Source organism: Oryzias melastigma, linkage group LG5 (genome assembly GCF_002922805.2).
Source record: "Oryzias melastigma strain HK-1 linkage group LG5, ASM292280v2, whole genome shotgun sequence".
Lineage (NCBI taxonomy): Eukaryota > Metazoa > Chordata > Actinopteri > Beloniformes > Adrianichthyidae > Oryzias > Oryzias melastigma.
In genome coordinates, this window is record NC_050516.1 from 36,541,045 (window position 1) to 36,554,404 (window position 13,360).

Genomic DNA, 13,360 nt, shown 5'->3' on the forward strand with positions numbered 1-13,360 from the left:
CTGGAACAGATACGTGACAAACTTCAACCTCAACAGCAACTTTCACACAAAGACCCAACGATGTTACCGTCTCCTAGGAAGAACAAATCACAAAAACAGAACCACTTTAGTCAAAAGCTTTATTTTTCCAATAAACCTCAATTCTCAACAGTCTGTCCGTGTAGAGTAATAAACATGGAGAACGGATGGAGTCGGGATGAAAATAACAGAAGACAGGAACACAGAGAGGCGGGAAACAATCCAACTAGAGATATGAAGATGTCTTTATTGCTGAAAGTCAACATTTGGTTCTAAAAAAGATCCGATTGTTCTTCTGGAGACGTTGCAGTCCATCCCAAACGTGACCAGATCAGAATGATGAGGCCCGTTTCCATGACAACCTCACACATCAAGTGTTTATAGGATTCTAAAGACAGAACTGTGTAAGTTTACAGGAACTTCCCTTCAAATGCACAATATTTTTAAAAATACAAAAAGAAACTAAATTTAAGTGATCAACATCTACTTTACATTTGAGAGTTCAGGACAAATGTTCAATCATTTCAGCTCAACTCTATTCAGAATATTTTTAAACATTTCCCTCTAATTTACCACTTATTTTGATGTTTGATTTATATCAATGTAGTTGATCCTCTGATTGTGATGCAGATCCAACAAACAGAAACTCTTAAAGAACCGTTTTCATGAGGAGTTAAAGGAAGAACGTTTTTTTGCTGCTTCCTCGCTGTGTGACAAAAATGGAAGTTCTGGAGTGTTGGAGGCACAACATCTGCTGTTGCAGTTCTTTATCAAGATCCTGCTTTTGTAAATGTTCCTGTAAACCCGGACAGAACAGAAGGATCATGTACCTGCTCCTGCCTGCTCAAAGAACCGGAGTCAGGAGGAATCGTTGCATCTGAGCCAATATGGCCGCAGCTCCGAAAGACCATCCAGATTATTCCAAATGTGAAAAACGGCCTGGACCTCCCAGAAGTCCTCTGTGAGAGGTCCAGCAGATCTCTGGAGGTAAGGCGTGTGGGACCTGACAGTCCGAGTTAGTTCATGCTCTTCAGCTCAAAGCGGCTGTACACCGGCTTGGGCTTCTTGTTGTACTGGGTCACCAGTTCCAGTTTGCTGTGGCCCAGCGTCATTCGCTTTTGGTCGTGCCGGCTCATGAAGGCGGCGGGAGGCGGAGGACTCTGGTGGCTCTCTGGCTCAGGCTGAGAGAGATCTGGCCCCGCCCAGGGCGAGGGGCCCTGAGGGGACGGCGTCCTGCTGAAGTTGTAGGACTCTTTGTCCTTGGAGGACGGCGGGAGGAAGAGATCTGACAGTTTGTTGATGAACGGGCTGGAGGAAGACCTGTGCTTGGAGGTGAGCTTGCCGTCGTTCCCTGCGGTCGGTGTCTGGGCTTTGGGGGTCAGGTTTGGGTTGGGGCTGTTGTGGAACAAACTGGGCTTATTGTCATACAGGGTTAGTCCCTGGAGTTTGGAGCATGCACCACCGATGTTGGGGCGCATGGCGTCTGCAGTGCTGGGCTTGTTCCAGTCCGTGGTCTTGGTCTGAACGTACGCCGGAGAGCGCTCAAGAACCGGCGTGTGGCCCACGGCGGCGTTGGCTGGACCCCGTGTAGGCGTGGTCTGCCCTCCATCCCTCCTCTGTGGGCTCAAATAAGGCTCCTTCTTGTCATGAGGACTTTTGAAAATTGCATTTGAAGTCATTCCGGGCGCCATTTTCACGCTGGAGACGCTGTTACTGGATTGGCTGCTAGAGTTTTCCGAGCACGCTCTGTCCCGGGGTCTGTAGGAGGAAGCACAGCGTGTTAGCATCTATGATGGCGTTTGGAAAAGTTCTAGCCTTTAAAGACTTTGATTCTGTTGTTAGGGTTAAGGACCGAAATTCAGTTCCACGTAGGAACCGATGTGGCGGTTCTACTGAAACCAAAAGAAGCTGCTGCAAACGCTTCCTCACTTTGGTGTCAAGTTTCATTGAAGGTTTCTTTGTCTTAGGTCAATCACTTCTAGTCTGTTCAGTACGTTCAGTATCCACTATCGCCTTTCCTGCGATAGTGGGCGGGCTCACGGGGCGCTGACGCGGCGAGCACGAGATTTCACAGCAGATCACAGAAGTTTGTCGGGTTGCTGCTTTGGATCAGCCAATCAGGAACTCAGCTTTGGCCATGTGACGTTTTCAGTGACCTGATCAGCGGGTAAAATATAAATCCAATGAGCGTTTTGTCCTGTGGCAGCGCGGCGGTTCTCTGGCTGCGTCCTCCGGACTTCAGCGGAACTCGCTCAACAACAGACAGCCGCTGCGGGGGGCGGGAGCAGCAAACAAAAAAACGTCTATTTTCCCCCTTGGGTTAATGCGAAGAGCCTTCAAACTCAGTCACAGAGACACAGAAACACTGCGGAAGCGGCTGTCACGCAGACAAACCCCCTGAGTGAGGTAGAAGCCCCGGTAACGAGAAAACCTTTGAAGGATTTCATTTTTTGTAGATTTTTGTAGAATTCCTCACAATAAATAAACCTGATATCCAATTCTTCCACTCATTGGAGGTGTGACAGACGCTCACGCACAGCCGCGGCGTCTAGCTCAGAATCACACGTTTGACAGGTGGCAGCAGCGAATTCGCCTGGCGGTGAAAGAGCGGCGGGCCACCGGTTTGTGGCTCAGAGGTTAGAGAGCTCTGATTTAATGGGAACAGCCGCCACTCAAGAAATGACGACGCCCAAAACGTCGATTTTTGAGGTGGAGGTCTGAACCCTACGTCGATACGTTATGACTTGGGAATGAAAATGGGTCGGTTCGGGAAGATGTAAGCACTATTTTTATCACTGAAGTACTGAAATTGGCACTGAATGGAACCAAAAACTGAAACCAAAGAACTGCTTTGGCACCAGAACCAGATAGAACCCGATCGGAGCCCAACCCTAGTTGTGAGATGTATAATTGACAGTTAATGAATGAATGTATAATAAATGTCATTTGCTTTAAGAATCAAAGTCTAACTACAGAAGAACAGTGTAGAAAACCAAGAGAACTGAGCTGCTATTCCAGACAGAACCCTCAGAAACGGACTTTGATTATCGGGAATGTCCAAGTAGAGACGTAAATGCTGACGTGTTCTTACCGATCGACCAGTAGATCCAACCCCAGACCGCGGCTGGCCCCCATGGCCAGACCCGTCACCATACTGTGGTAGGAGGCGTAGTACGGCAACCCGTCTTCATCGGGGTTGTAGAAACCGTCGATGACCTGCGAGTCGGCGTACAAGCACCGGAACTCCCGGTCAAAGATTTCTGTGAGGTGACCTGAGAAATGCATCACCATGTTGGTGTGAACCTGAGCCGACAGCCAGGTGAAGCTGTGGAGGGAAGTGGAGAACTGCATCAGGCTTACGGTTCTGTCACTTCAAACGGACACTCAGTGGATTTAAATCCAGGTGAAAGACTCACCTGTTCTCAGCCGCATTTGATTAATATGGATTCAAAAGTTTACGTCCGCACTGTTTATCTATGCTTGTTTTAAATTAAAATCTTTTTACTGTCTTTTAATTTATTTTAATGATCACATTTTTACTATTTCTTTTGATTGTTTCTTTGAATGTTTTCTGTAAAACACTTTGAATCGTCTGTACATGAAATGTGCTACAAATAAAGTTGCCTTCAAAATAAAACGAGTCTGTGGAGATTAAAGCTGCTGCAGCTGATCATGGCCTCAGTGAGTCGGATCCTCATCAATACTGATGATCAATCGCAGGGTTGTGTTATTGTGAAACCAGAGCCCAGACTTTGACCTGTTGGACTCTCATGAGCTCATTGTCACAAACTGGACTGATCCCAACATGATCCAGTTTCATCACGACGTCCTGGAAGATCATGAGTCACTGCAGTGACTCAACGACTGCTGTCATTAATACAGTTATTGATCATTAACTCTACCAGTAAAAGGAACAATAAATCTGACAGAAGTCCTTTGATTAAGAACTGTTGCATTTTATGTGTGTTTTCACCGTCTGTTTACTTTGACTACAAATCATTTATAGCAGCTCAAAGTGTTTTAAAATTAAAAACAAACAGACCAAAAAATTTTAAAAAAGAGAAAAAATGAAGACCACCCCCCCCCCCCCTTTGCCGTCCCGTTAAACTCCCACCAAACTCCCCCTCAGGTGTATATCAGGCTTCACGCGCTCCTCTACTCGTTCATGAAACCTTCATGCAGGTTTCTGTTTTGTTTTCTTCACATGAACTCAGTTGGTACGTGCGCACGTAGGACTACAGGAGCTCATGGAGGCAGAATTGTGCCTGTGGAACATTCATTATCTGAGGGAATCTGATATACACCCGTGGGAGACTTTGGTGGAAATGTAACGCCATACTTCCCCCTTCCCAGATATGGAGAATGTGTTGTAAAAGTGCTGAGTAAGCTAAAGTCAAACTATCCAACCAGGATTACATAACCTAACGTGAGGCAGATCTCAGGCAGCCTCACAGCTCGCCGCAACTCAACAGGAAATACACATAATGAGGATAAAGTGATTACAATACTGTATGTATTGATAATATAGCACTCATTAGTGGACAAAGATTTATTGTATTATCAGAATATATCTAATGACCCAGACTGCATGTCCCTGCACACATACAACACACACAGATAAAAACACACACTCATGCATGTACACACAAACACACACCATGCATGTACACACAAACACACACACACTCACATGCATGTACACACAAACACACACTCATGCATGTACACACAAACACACACTCATGCATGTACACACAAACACACACTCATGCATGTACACACAAACACACACCATGCATGTACACACAAACACACTCACATGCATGTACACACAAACACACACTCATGCATGTACACACAAACACACTCACATGCATGTACACACAAACACACACCATGCATGTACACACAAACACACACTCATGCATGTACACACAAACACACACTCATGCATGTACACACAAACACACACTCATGCATGTACACACAAACACACACAAGGACAGAGCTGTGAGTCTTTGCTCCAACAAACCTTTACGGTGTTTTAGCTCCGATAATCCTAGATTTAGATGTTTGTTCTCACACTGGAAAATGAATCGTGAGTAGAAGCTCAACAGGTAAAAGGGAGTGTCTACCCTGGAGGTTCAACACTCCACTGTCAGTCTCCTGTGAGCTCTACCGTCACGTCTCCTCTGAGTCTCACCTGTATGAACCAGCAATGACCTCCTCGCAGTCGATGATCATGAACTTCTCCAGAACCTGACCCGTGAACTTCTTGCCGCTCTTCGTGCAGTACGTGTCACCACAAACACTGCGGATGCGCATGTTCTGCACACAGACACAAACACCATCAGACTCATGAACACCGCAGCAGCTCCAAGTCCCCGAGGGACCAGTTAGGACTTCCAGCAAGAACCAGTTCAGCAAACGGGTTCTGCTGGAGCAGAGGAGCTTTATGGTGACAAGAACTTAGAGAAGACAGAACGAGGACTTCAACTCTACAAGCACAGTCCCAGGAATTTCCTAAATAAAACAATATTTGCTCGTTTTATTTAAATGTTTGTAGAATAAATTTAAAGTAACACATTCTTTATAACCAACTGAGGACATAATGGAACATAATGGTAGATTCTGCTGAAGCTCCAGCTAAATAAGACTTTCTTCATCATGTGAGATGTAATAACGTTCACTGAAGTGATTTGAACATGTTTCTGATCAAAGATCTACATTTATTGACTTGATCTTGATCTGATCAGGACTGGATTAAGTCGTGCTCACATGAACAGTATTTCCCATCGATGTTACACTGATATAAACATCATTTGATGTTATCAGAGAACCAGAACGTATTTTAAACTGTAAACCTGTTTATTTTTGCTGCTTTGCTTTTATAAATGTGTGTTTTAGATTGTATTATATTGAATTTCTGCAAACAGAGCCGACAGAAACATCTCTGCAGCCGGTGGATCAAAGCCGGAAACACTTCCTCACTCGGCTTCTAGCCTGTTTTTTAGACCATTTGTTGTCGTGAGTCATGGTCACTCTGACACGCATGTGACTCTGAAGCTACATGAGACAGAATCTCCTCAGTCCGATTTATGTCAAAGAGCTGCTGCTAATGCAGCCTCACTGGGAAACGTGACGTTTTCTCGTGTTTTCCAGTGAAAACTGGAGGAGAGCTGCAGCCCAGAGTCTGGTTTTCCCGTCTGGCAGCAGACGTGGCGGCGGAGGCGGAGTACTCACACTCAGGTGGGAGTTCTGGATCTCCAGCGCCGAGCACATGTCTGTGAAACTGCAGAGGCTGCGCTCGTCCAGCAGGATGTAGACAGGAACTCTCCGCTTGTTAGACGCCTCCATGAGGTCGCACATCAGGTCCACGTCCGTGAACTCGTCCATCACCACGGCGATCACCTGCACAGGTCATGGAGGTCACACGGTTACAGAGCAGCACTTCCAGGAGGAACTTCTCAGTCCTTCATGCTGCCGTTCTCCTGCAGCGGCTCAGAACTGAACAGGAGGAGCCACATCGTCTTAAATCACGATTAGAGAAAATAAGACACTGATGGGAACTAATATTTAAATGTTGAATTTATGATAAATATGAAGGAAATCTTGTTTTTGGTATAAATAAAACATAATGAGAAAAATAGCCTTTTCAAAAGATAAAACTGTTTATAACTTTTGACTGAGGTTCACATGAAGTCCTTTCAAAATAAAAGTCATCCTTTACCACATCTCGACACAGGAAAAGTAGAAATGGGAAGTGTGATGTCAGCACTGGTTTAAAGAAAACAAACGGTTTATTTGACCTTTTGTGGTGCATCTAAGCCTGAAATTCATAAATCCAATTAACTACAATTACATTTGTTAAATTACATTTACTGTATTTTTCTAACAATATGGTGCATTTCAAATCCGTGAATTCTTTCAAAAATATGGATTCTGGTTGCGTTTACTGAAAGAAAAAACCCGTCTAATGTTTCGGTCCGACTCAAAGCCAAACTGCTCGTTGGAGTGTTACAGCTCTCGTGGTCACGAGCCTCACAGACTGACTGACTACTTTCCTTTACTTTAATACTTACTTTTTACTTTACAGCTACTTGGAACACAAAAACTATTTTAAACCAGAGACCCAGAATGCAGCCACATGTGGTTCTGGAGCTGCAGGTTTCTGACCCGTTCTACTGCAGGACGAGCCATCATTTATGTTTACAGCTCAGTTTCGATCTAAAACATCTTTTCTTCCTTTTAGTCCTAATCGCTCCATCCAAACACCTGAATAAAAGTCTTTCTACAAGTGCATTTACTTCAAATGCTGACAGAACTGGAAACGTACCAGAACCCGTTTACACTGACCCACTAACGACTTCAGTCCCGAAACTCATCAGTCCTCTGAGCTCCTGGATATAAAGCCCTGATTCAGACTAACATACCCGGACACAAACTCAAGACTTTGAATGATTTGATTTATTTGTCTGAGTCAAACGTTCACGCTGGTGTTTTCCGCCTAAACAGAAACTGAAATTCCAACAAAACAGCTTCTGGAAATCACATGAAAGGAGGAGAATTTATGGATTTATGAGTCAATAACTGAGAAACACGGTGATTTACCGTCACGACACACCTCCATACAAACCAGAGATCTACTTCCTGTTCTTCTGCAGATTCTGGGTGGAAGTCAAATATGGACCAAAGCTTCACGAGAGAACTAGCAAACAAGATGGATTTACTAAATTCAAACGTTAAACTTCCGAACGCCCCGGGCTGAGGGGCTCAGGTTGAATGTTCTGACCGAGGTCAGCTGCTGGTTATGATGGTTATCTCTGGAAAAGCCGGAGACAGTTTGAATTCGACCCTCGTCAGCGTTTGTTGGCGGTCCGTTCACAGACTCTCCTGCTCACATTCCCTGGTCTGACGGGCTGGCTCAGACTGCAGCAGAGCCGGACGTCTGACAGAAGAGAACGTCTTCAGCTGATCCACAAAGAAACTGTATTAATAGAAACCCGAGCGCTGACTCATGCAGCGCGTGCTGGATGGACGGTAGACCCACTGAACCTGTTCTGTGATCACCTGCAGAACGCCCAACAGTGAAAACATCGCAGCCACAGGTATTTGTTCAAGCTAAGCACAGAATGTGAATCAGGTCAAACATCTCCTGCAGGTGCTCACACGTCTTTCACCTGCAGGCCACGGATGAGGCTGTGATCTAGTGGAATGGAGATGATATTACTCTGAGAACATGGAAGTGAACTCTGATCAACTCTACAGACAGGAACATGAAAAGACACAAACAAGATTCCCGATCCAGACGCTGAAAACAACAGAACGAGATGCTCTCATGGAGTGGAAAATGACCACACAGACAAACAGGAAGAGGAATATTTCTAATCATTGTCAAAGGCTAAAGACGAGCTCAAGGACACACGACCACCTTAAAGGGAAACCTGCGTCTGTGAGGAAAACAGGAGCTGAAGATGAACTAAAGCGACAAAAGAAAGAGGAAAAACAGCAGCTCTGCTGTCATCTGTGAGCCCTCCTGTTTCACCTGAGCTCCTATGCCAGCTGAGGATCACAGGCTGATCAAACATGGCCCAGGCCAGCCCGGGTCGACCTGGGCCAGCTCAGGTTGGCCTGTTCCCAGGAGGAATCCATGCAGCCAAAAAAAGGAGGCTCAAAGGGAACGAGCGGCATCCTGACGACCTGTCGGCCCAGCGTTTTGTAAGAAAACGAATTAACTGTTTCCTAACATGATGGAGGAATCTTCCTTCCAGAACTCTGCAGTACCGAATCCAGTCAGAACCGGACTGGAGGGACTGGAGAGGACAGCAGCTCCCGGTGCCTGAAGGCAGTCATGAGGGCAGAACGGCTCCTCCTCCAGGAGTCTGCAACCTTCAGCGCTAACAGAACCATTCGGTCCAGTTTCTTACAGAACAGTTTGTTTTCAAAAACATACTTTAACTAGAGAAGCTGCATTACTGGATATAAGGCTAGAGTGAATGCTCAACATGCTGAAGGTCCTCAACACATTTACGGTAATAACTGAAGAGGTTCGCTGACATTCTGCTAAAACTGCTAAAGGTCTTAAAGTTACAGAAATTGCATTAAGTGAAAAAGAATTTGAAGAATATCTGGAAAAATTTAAAATATTCTGTAAAATTTAAAAATACATAAAGGTAATAACTCAGGTTTAGCCCAAAACTTCACTAGATGCCAATTTAGCCAAAAAGAAAGTGAGTAATTTTCTCAAATGTCAGTTTACCACCTAAAAAGCCTCAAAATCCGTAGGTGGTGCCAAATTAGCCAGAAAACCTAGAACACTGCTAAAATACTAGCTCAACTCGGAATTAGCCTTAAAAACTACAGTATATGTCAAAATAGGTGCAAAAAAGGCTACCATGTTGCTAAAATATAAGAAACAAAATACTTAAATACTGATGTCAAATTAGCCGATAGTCGAGCATGTTGCTAAAATATTAGCTAAACTCAAGATTAGCCTTCAAACCTCAGTAGCATTAATGTCCTTAACGTGATGAACGTTTTGTGTTGCATTGGTTTAAAGTACGCAAAAAATTTGAGGAATTGCATGAAAAGTAATTTCAAAAACTGCATAAAATCATAGAAAATAGAGTCATATTTCAAAATATATACGTGAAACTTAATACCAAAAGCACAAGCATGAATTTCCTGAACATGTTGATTATTTTTAAATGTACAATTTGCAGAAATTGGAGACATTTCCATTCATCTCAAAGGAGCTAAAAAAAAGAAATTACATTACTCGTCTAAAGTTGTAAGAACCACGTTAACAAATACCAAAAATACGATCCATAATGTCCTTAACGAGCTGAACGTTTGATACCTAGACTGCAGAAATTGCTGAAATTATGATAGAGTTTTTACAAATCAAAAAACGAAATATAAATAATTGAAACCGCATCACTAAAGAATTCACACTGTCCTGTTTCTGTGACCATCATGTCGTTTATTTATAATTGTAGTTTTAAACATTTACAATAGTCCAATTAGAAAATATTTTCTATATGCAAAATTGAGATTATTTTACTGTTGACAGCATAAATGTTCCTTTCAAAATAAAATACAATCTGTATCAGCAGATTAATTTTAACTTGAAATAAAAAAATTCAAATGACATTTTCTATGATTGTGACTTTGGAATTGAATTCTATGAAGAATGGTGTCTATTCACAGCAACAAGGATCTCTTCCAGTGACATTAATCTGACCACTGGTCTGACATCAGAAATCCTTTGACCTGTAGCAGTAAATAAAAGCTTTTGTCGTCATTTGGCTCCGACGTCTTAAATATCTAAACATAAATTACAAAACTTCAGAAACTAAAACAAAACACGATTTATTTCAATAATTTGCATTTTTCTTCAAAGTCAAAGAGCCACAAAAGAGAAACAGAAGAGAAGATGTCAAAGTCACGGCCCAGGGGCCGGATCCGGCCCTCCAGATCATTTTATTTTATTCTTATTAATGACTCGATGTTATCTTGCACTTATTTCTAACTTGTATCACTTTGACGATATATATTTATATAGAGAGTAAAATATTGAAAGTTATTTAAGGTTTAAGTTGATTTATTCTATAATAATATTCCTGCCTTTTTATTATTCAGAATTATGTTAAAAAGTTAGTTTTGAAGTTTTAAAAATTGTCATTCTGCAGCTTTTCTGAGTATTTTGGTATTTACTACCCTTTTTAGGCTATTTTGAGTTCTATTTCAGCTACATGCTAGCTGTTTCGACTAACCCATTTTTTATTATTTAGGCTAATTTGGGATTAAGCTAATATTTTTAGCTGGCTTTCAGCTTGAGCGTTTTTAGCTATTATTTCAGCATCTTCAGAGGTCAAATTCAGCTCCCAGCATTCACTCTAGTATGATCTCAGGTGATGCTATATATCTAGTTCATATATGTTAAAAGTTACAGTTTGAACGTTTAAAAATGTATTTTAAATAAATGTTTATCCGGTTCGGCCCACGATCTCAGGTGTGTTTTGGATTTTGTCCCCTGTGGGGTTGAGTTTGCCCCTCCTCTCCAGAGCCTCCGGTTGCAGACACCTGTCCTGGTCCGACAGGTGGACCGGCTCACGGAACCGACCCGCGCTCTTTTTCCTTCCAATAATTCACCTGAAGAAGTTCGGCCCCGAATCGGCTCGCCTGCGCGCGCGCCCTCACCTTCTTGGCCCGGTTGATCAGGGACCGGATGATGTCTTTCAGGTTGTGGGACTTGTCCCTCTGGAAGTAGACCTTGGTCTCGGACGGCCCGTAGCGGACCGGGGTGGCGGGCCAGCCGAGCTCCAGCGGCGGCGGCTGCTCGTCGGACATCATGGGGAAGTATGTCCCGGAGGTGAGCTCGGACACGGCGTCGCCGTCCCCGATGTCGCGCTCGTTGGAGCCGCCGCCGTCGGAGCCGCAGCTCCGGCTGGCCGCGTGCTGGCTGATGTACTGGATCTCCGGCTGGGACAGGAAGCTCACCTCGCGCTCCTGGCCCAGAACCCGGCGGTACTCGCTCTCGCCGTGCTCCAGCAGCGCGTCCGTGGCCAGGCGCGCCGCCTCGTTGTGGCTGAGCTCCAGCGTGGAGACCTGCCGCCACGGGTTCTTCACCTCCTCCAGCCGGGACGCCAGCTTCCCCAGCGGCTTCCGGCCGTTGGTGGCCGGCCGCAGCTCGTCGGAGGCGAACATGGCGGTGGAGGATTACCGATGAATAAATAACCGGAGCCACCGGAGACAAGCGGGTCTCGGGTTGCAGCGGGACGGTGTCTCCGCTGGGGCGGACGGTCGGAGCGCGACGAGCGGTGCTGGTCGGTCTCTCGGGTTCCCGGTCTCTCCGGTTCCCGGTCCTGGTCTCTGGGTCTCCGGTTCCGGGAGTCCTCCTGTTCTGCGTGTAGTGAGCTCGCAGGTATGTTTTGTTTAGTTCTCACCTGTTGCTCGCTGCTCTGTCATTGGTTTACAGCACGAGAAAAAGCCCCGCCTCCTCCCCCCCGTTTCCAAGCCAACCAGGTCGCAACAAGTGGCGCATGCGCGATCCATCCTTTCAGAATAAAAGACGAGCTGACTGAATGGTGCGGTTACGCAACACTCGGACCACGTGACTCATCATTCAGTTTTCCATGTAAGCCAAAAAACCCAAACGAACCCAAACCAACCCGAACCAACCCGAACCAAGCCCTCTGTGACACGTGCAGAACTTCCATCCATCGGAACTTCAAATGAAACTAATAAATGTGGAAACATTAAAAGTGCTTTCAAACATTAAATATAAATCATCAAAGTTTATTTTAGAAATTACAACTTCTATTTCTTAATAAAGACATTTTTTAAATTTAAATATATTTTAGAAACTTTATTTTTTTGAAAACACAAAACTAGACTCATTATTATTTATACTTAAAGGACTTTCTGGTGAAATCTCATCCAGGTCTGCGTATCGATTATCATTTCCAGAAACAATTTGATTCTTACAATTCAATTCTTTTCTGAGTTTACATAATTTACACCGTTATGAACATTTTTTTAGGAATACAATAATTATCAAAAATGTTTTGAATATATTTATATCAAAAGTTATACAGTTGCCATACTGTAAAATGTATAAAGAGATTGTTAATAGACCCTTTTCACGGTGATGTCAGACAAAATGGCAACAGGGCTGAAAAAGTGAAAAGTTACTTCTGGTGTTCGCACTTAGAGCGGCAAAGCTGAACGCTGTTTGACACGATTTTATGTAAATAATAAAAGGTAACCTTCCAATTTCAACAGAAACAGAAGTTCTAGGTCCTGTCAGCAGTGCAGAGATGCGTGTCACTGTTTCCAGAGAATTACAAACACAGGATAAGTCACAGAACCTGTCTTGTTCTTGTTAGATCAGATTCTGCTATTGAGCCAGATCTGCCGCCGAGCTTAGAGGAAACAGTTCTGTCTTCCTGGAAGTGTATCCTCCCTTCATGATAGAACCGACGGGGTTCCTCAGGGTCGACTTCGAGGTCTATTTATCATTAGGTCTTCACTAGCAGCTGTGGTCCTGTCACACAGAGGTTCATAACAACCCACGTGATCTCTGAACCGAGAACTTCCCTGGACAATGAAAACAAACTGAAACTCAGGCAAACAAATGAAGAGCTGGGATACAACGGAGCTAATGAAGAAATGATACATGTCCCTCAACCGTCCAGGACAGTTTGATAAAACATCGACAACATTCATTCTGCTGTTTGACCTGCAAACATCAGCAGTCCTTTCCTGGGGAGTTATGGAACAAAGGAGTTACAAAAATAGAACTTAAAGCTGGATTCATGCCGGAGTACACGCAGAATCC

The 13,360-nt window shown here is 44.2% G+C and overlaps 1 protein-coding gene across 1 annotated transcript; it reads right to left on the bottom strand.

Annotated features, from left to right (window-relative positions):
* Nucleotides 1-241: 241 nt before the first annotated feature.
* fam83c (family with sequence similarity 83 member C) lies at nt 242-12,022 on the bottom strand. Its single transcript, XM_024270869.2, has 5 exons — nt 11,221-12,022; nt 6,262-6,429; nt 5,222-5,346; nt 3,110-3,343; nt 242-1,776 (listed from the first exon to the last, which is right to left on the bottom strand). The coding sequence occupies exons 1-5, from the start codon at nt 11,725-11,727 to the stop codon at nt 1,035-1,037; spliced, it is 1,776 nt and encodes a 591-aa protein (XP_024126637.1). The 5' UTR covers nt 11,728-12,022; the 3' UTR covers nt 242-1,034.
* Nucleotides 12,023-13,360: the final 1,338 nt, after the last annotated feature.

Excerpts from the sequence above, each read along its gene's own strand:
- fam83c (XM_024270869.2), bottom strand. The coding sequence starts at position 11,727 with ATGTTCGCCTCCGACGAGCTGCGGCCGGCCACCAACGGCCGGAAGCCG. Across the intron at positions 6,430-11,220 it reads TGATCAACCGGGCCAAGAAG|GTGATCGCCGTGGTGATGGA; the intron begins GTGAGGGCGCGC and ends TGACCTGTGCAG. Across the intron at positions 5,347-6,261 it reads TCCAGAACTCCCACCTGAGT|AACATGCGCATCCGCAGTGT; the intron begins GTGAGTACTCCG and ends GTCTGTGTGCAG.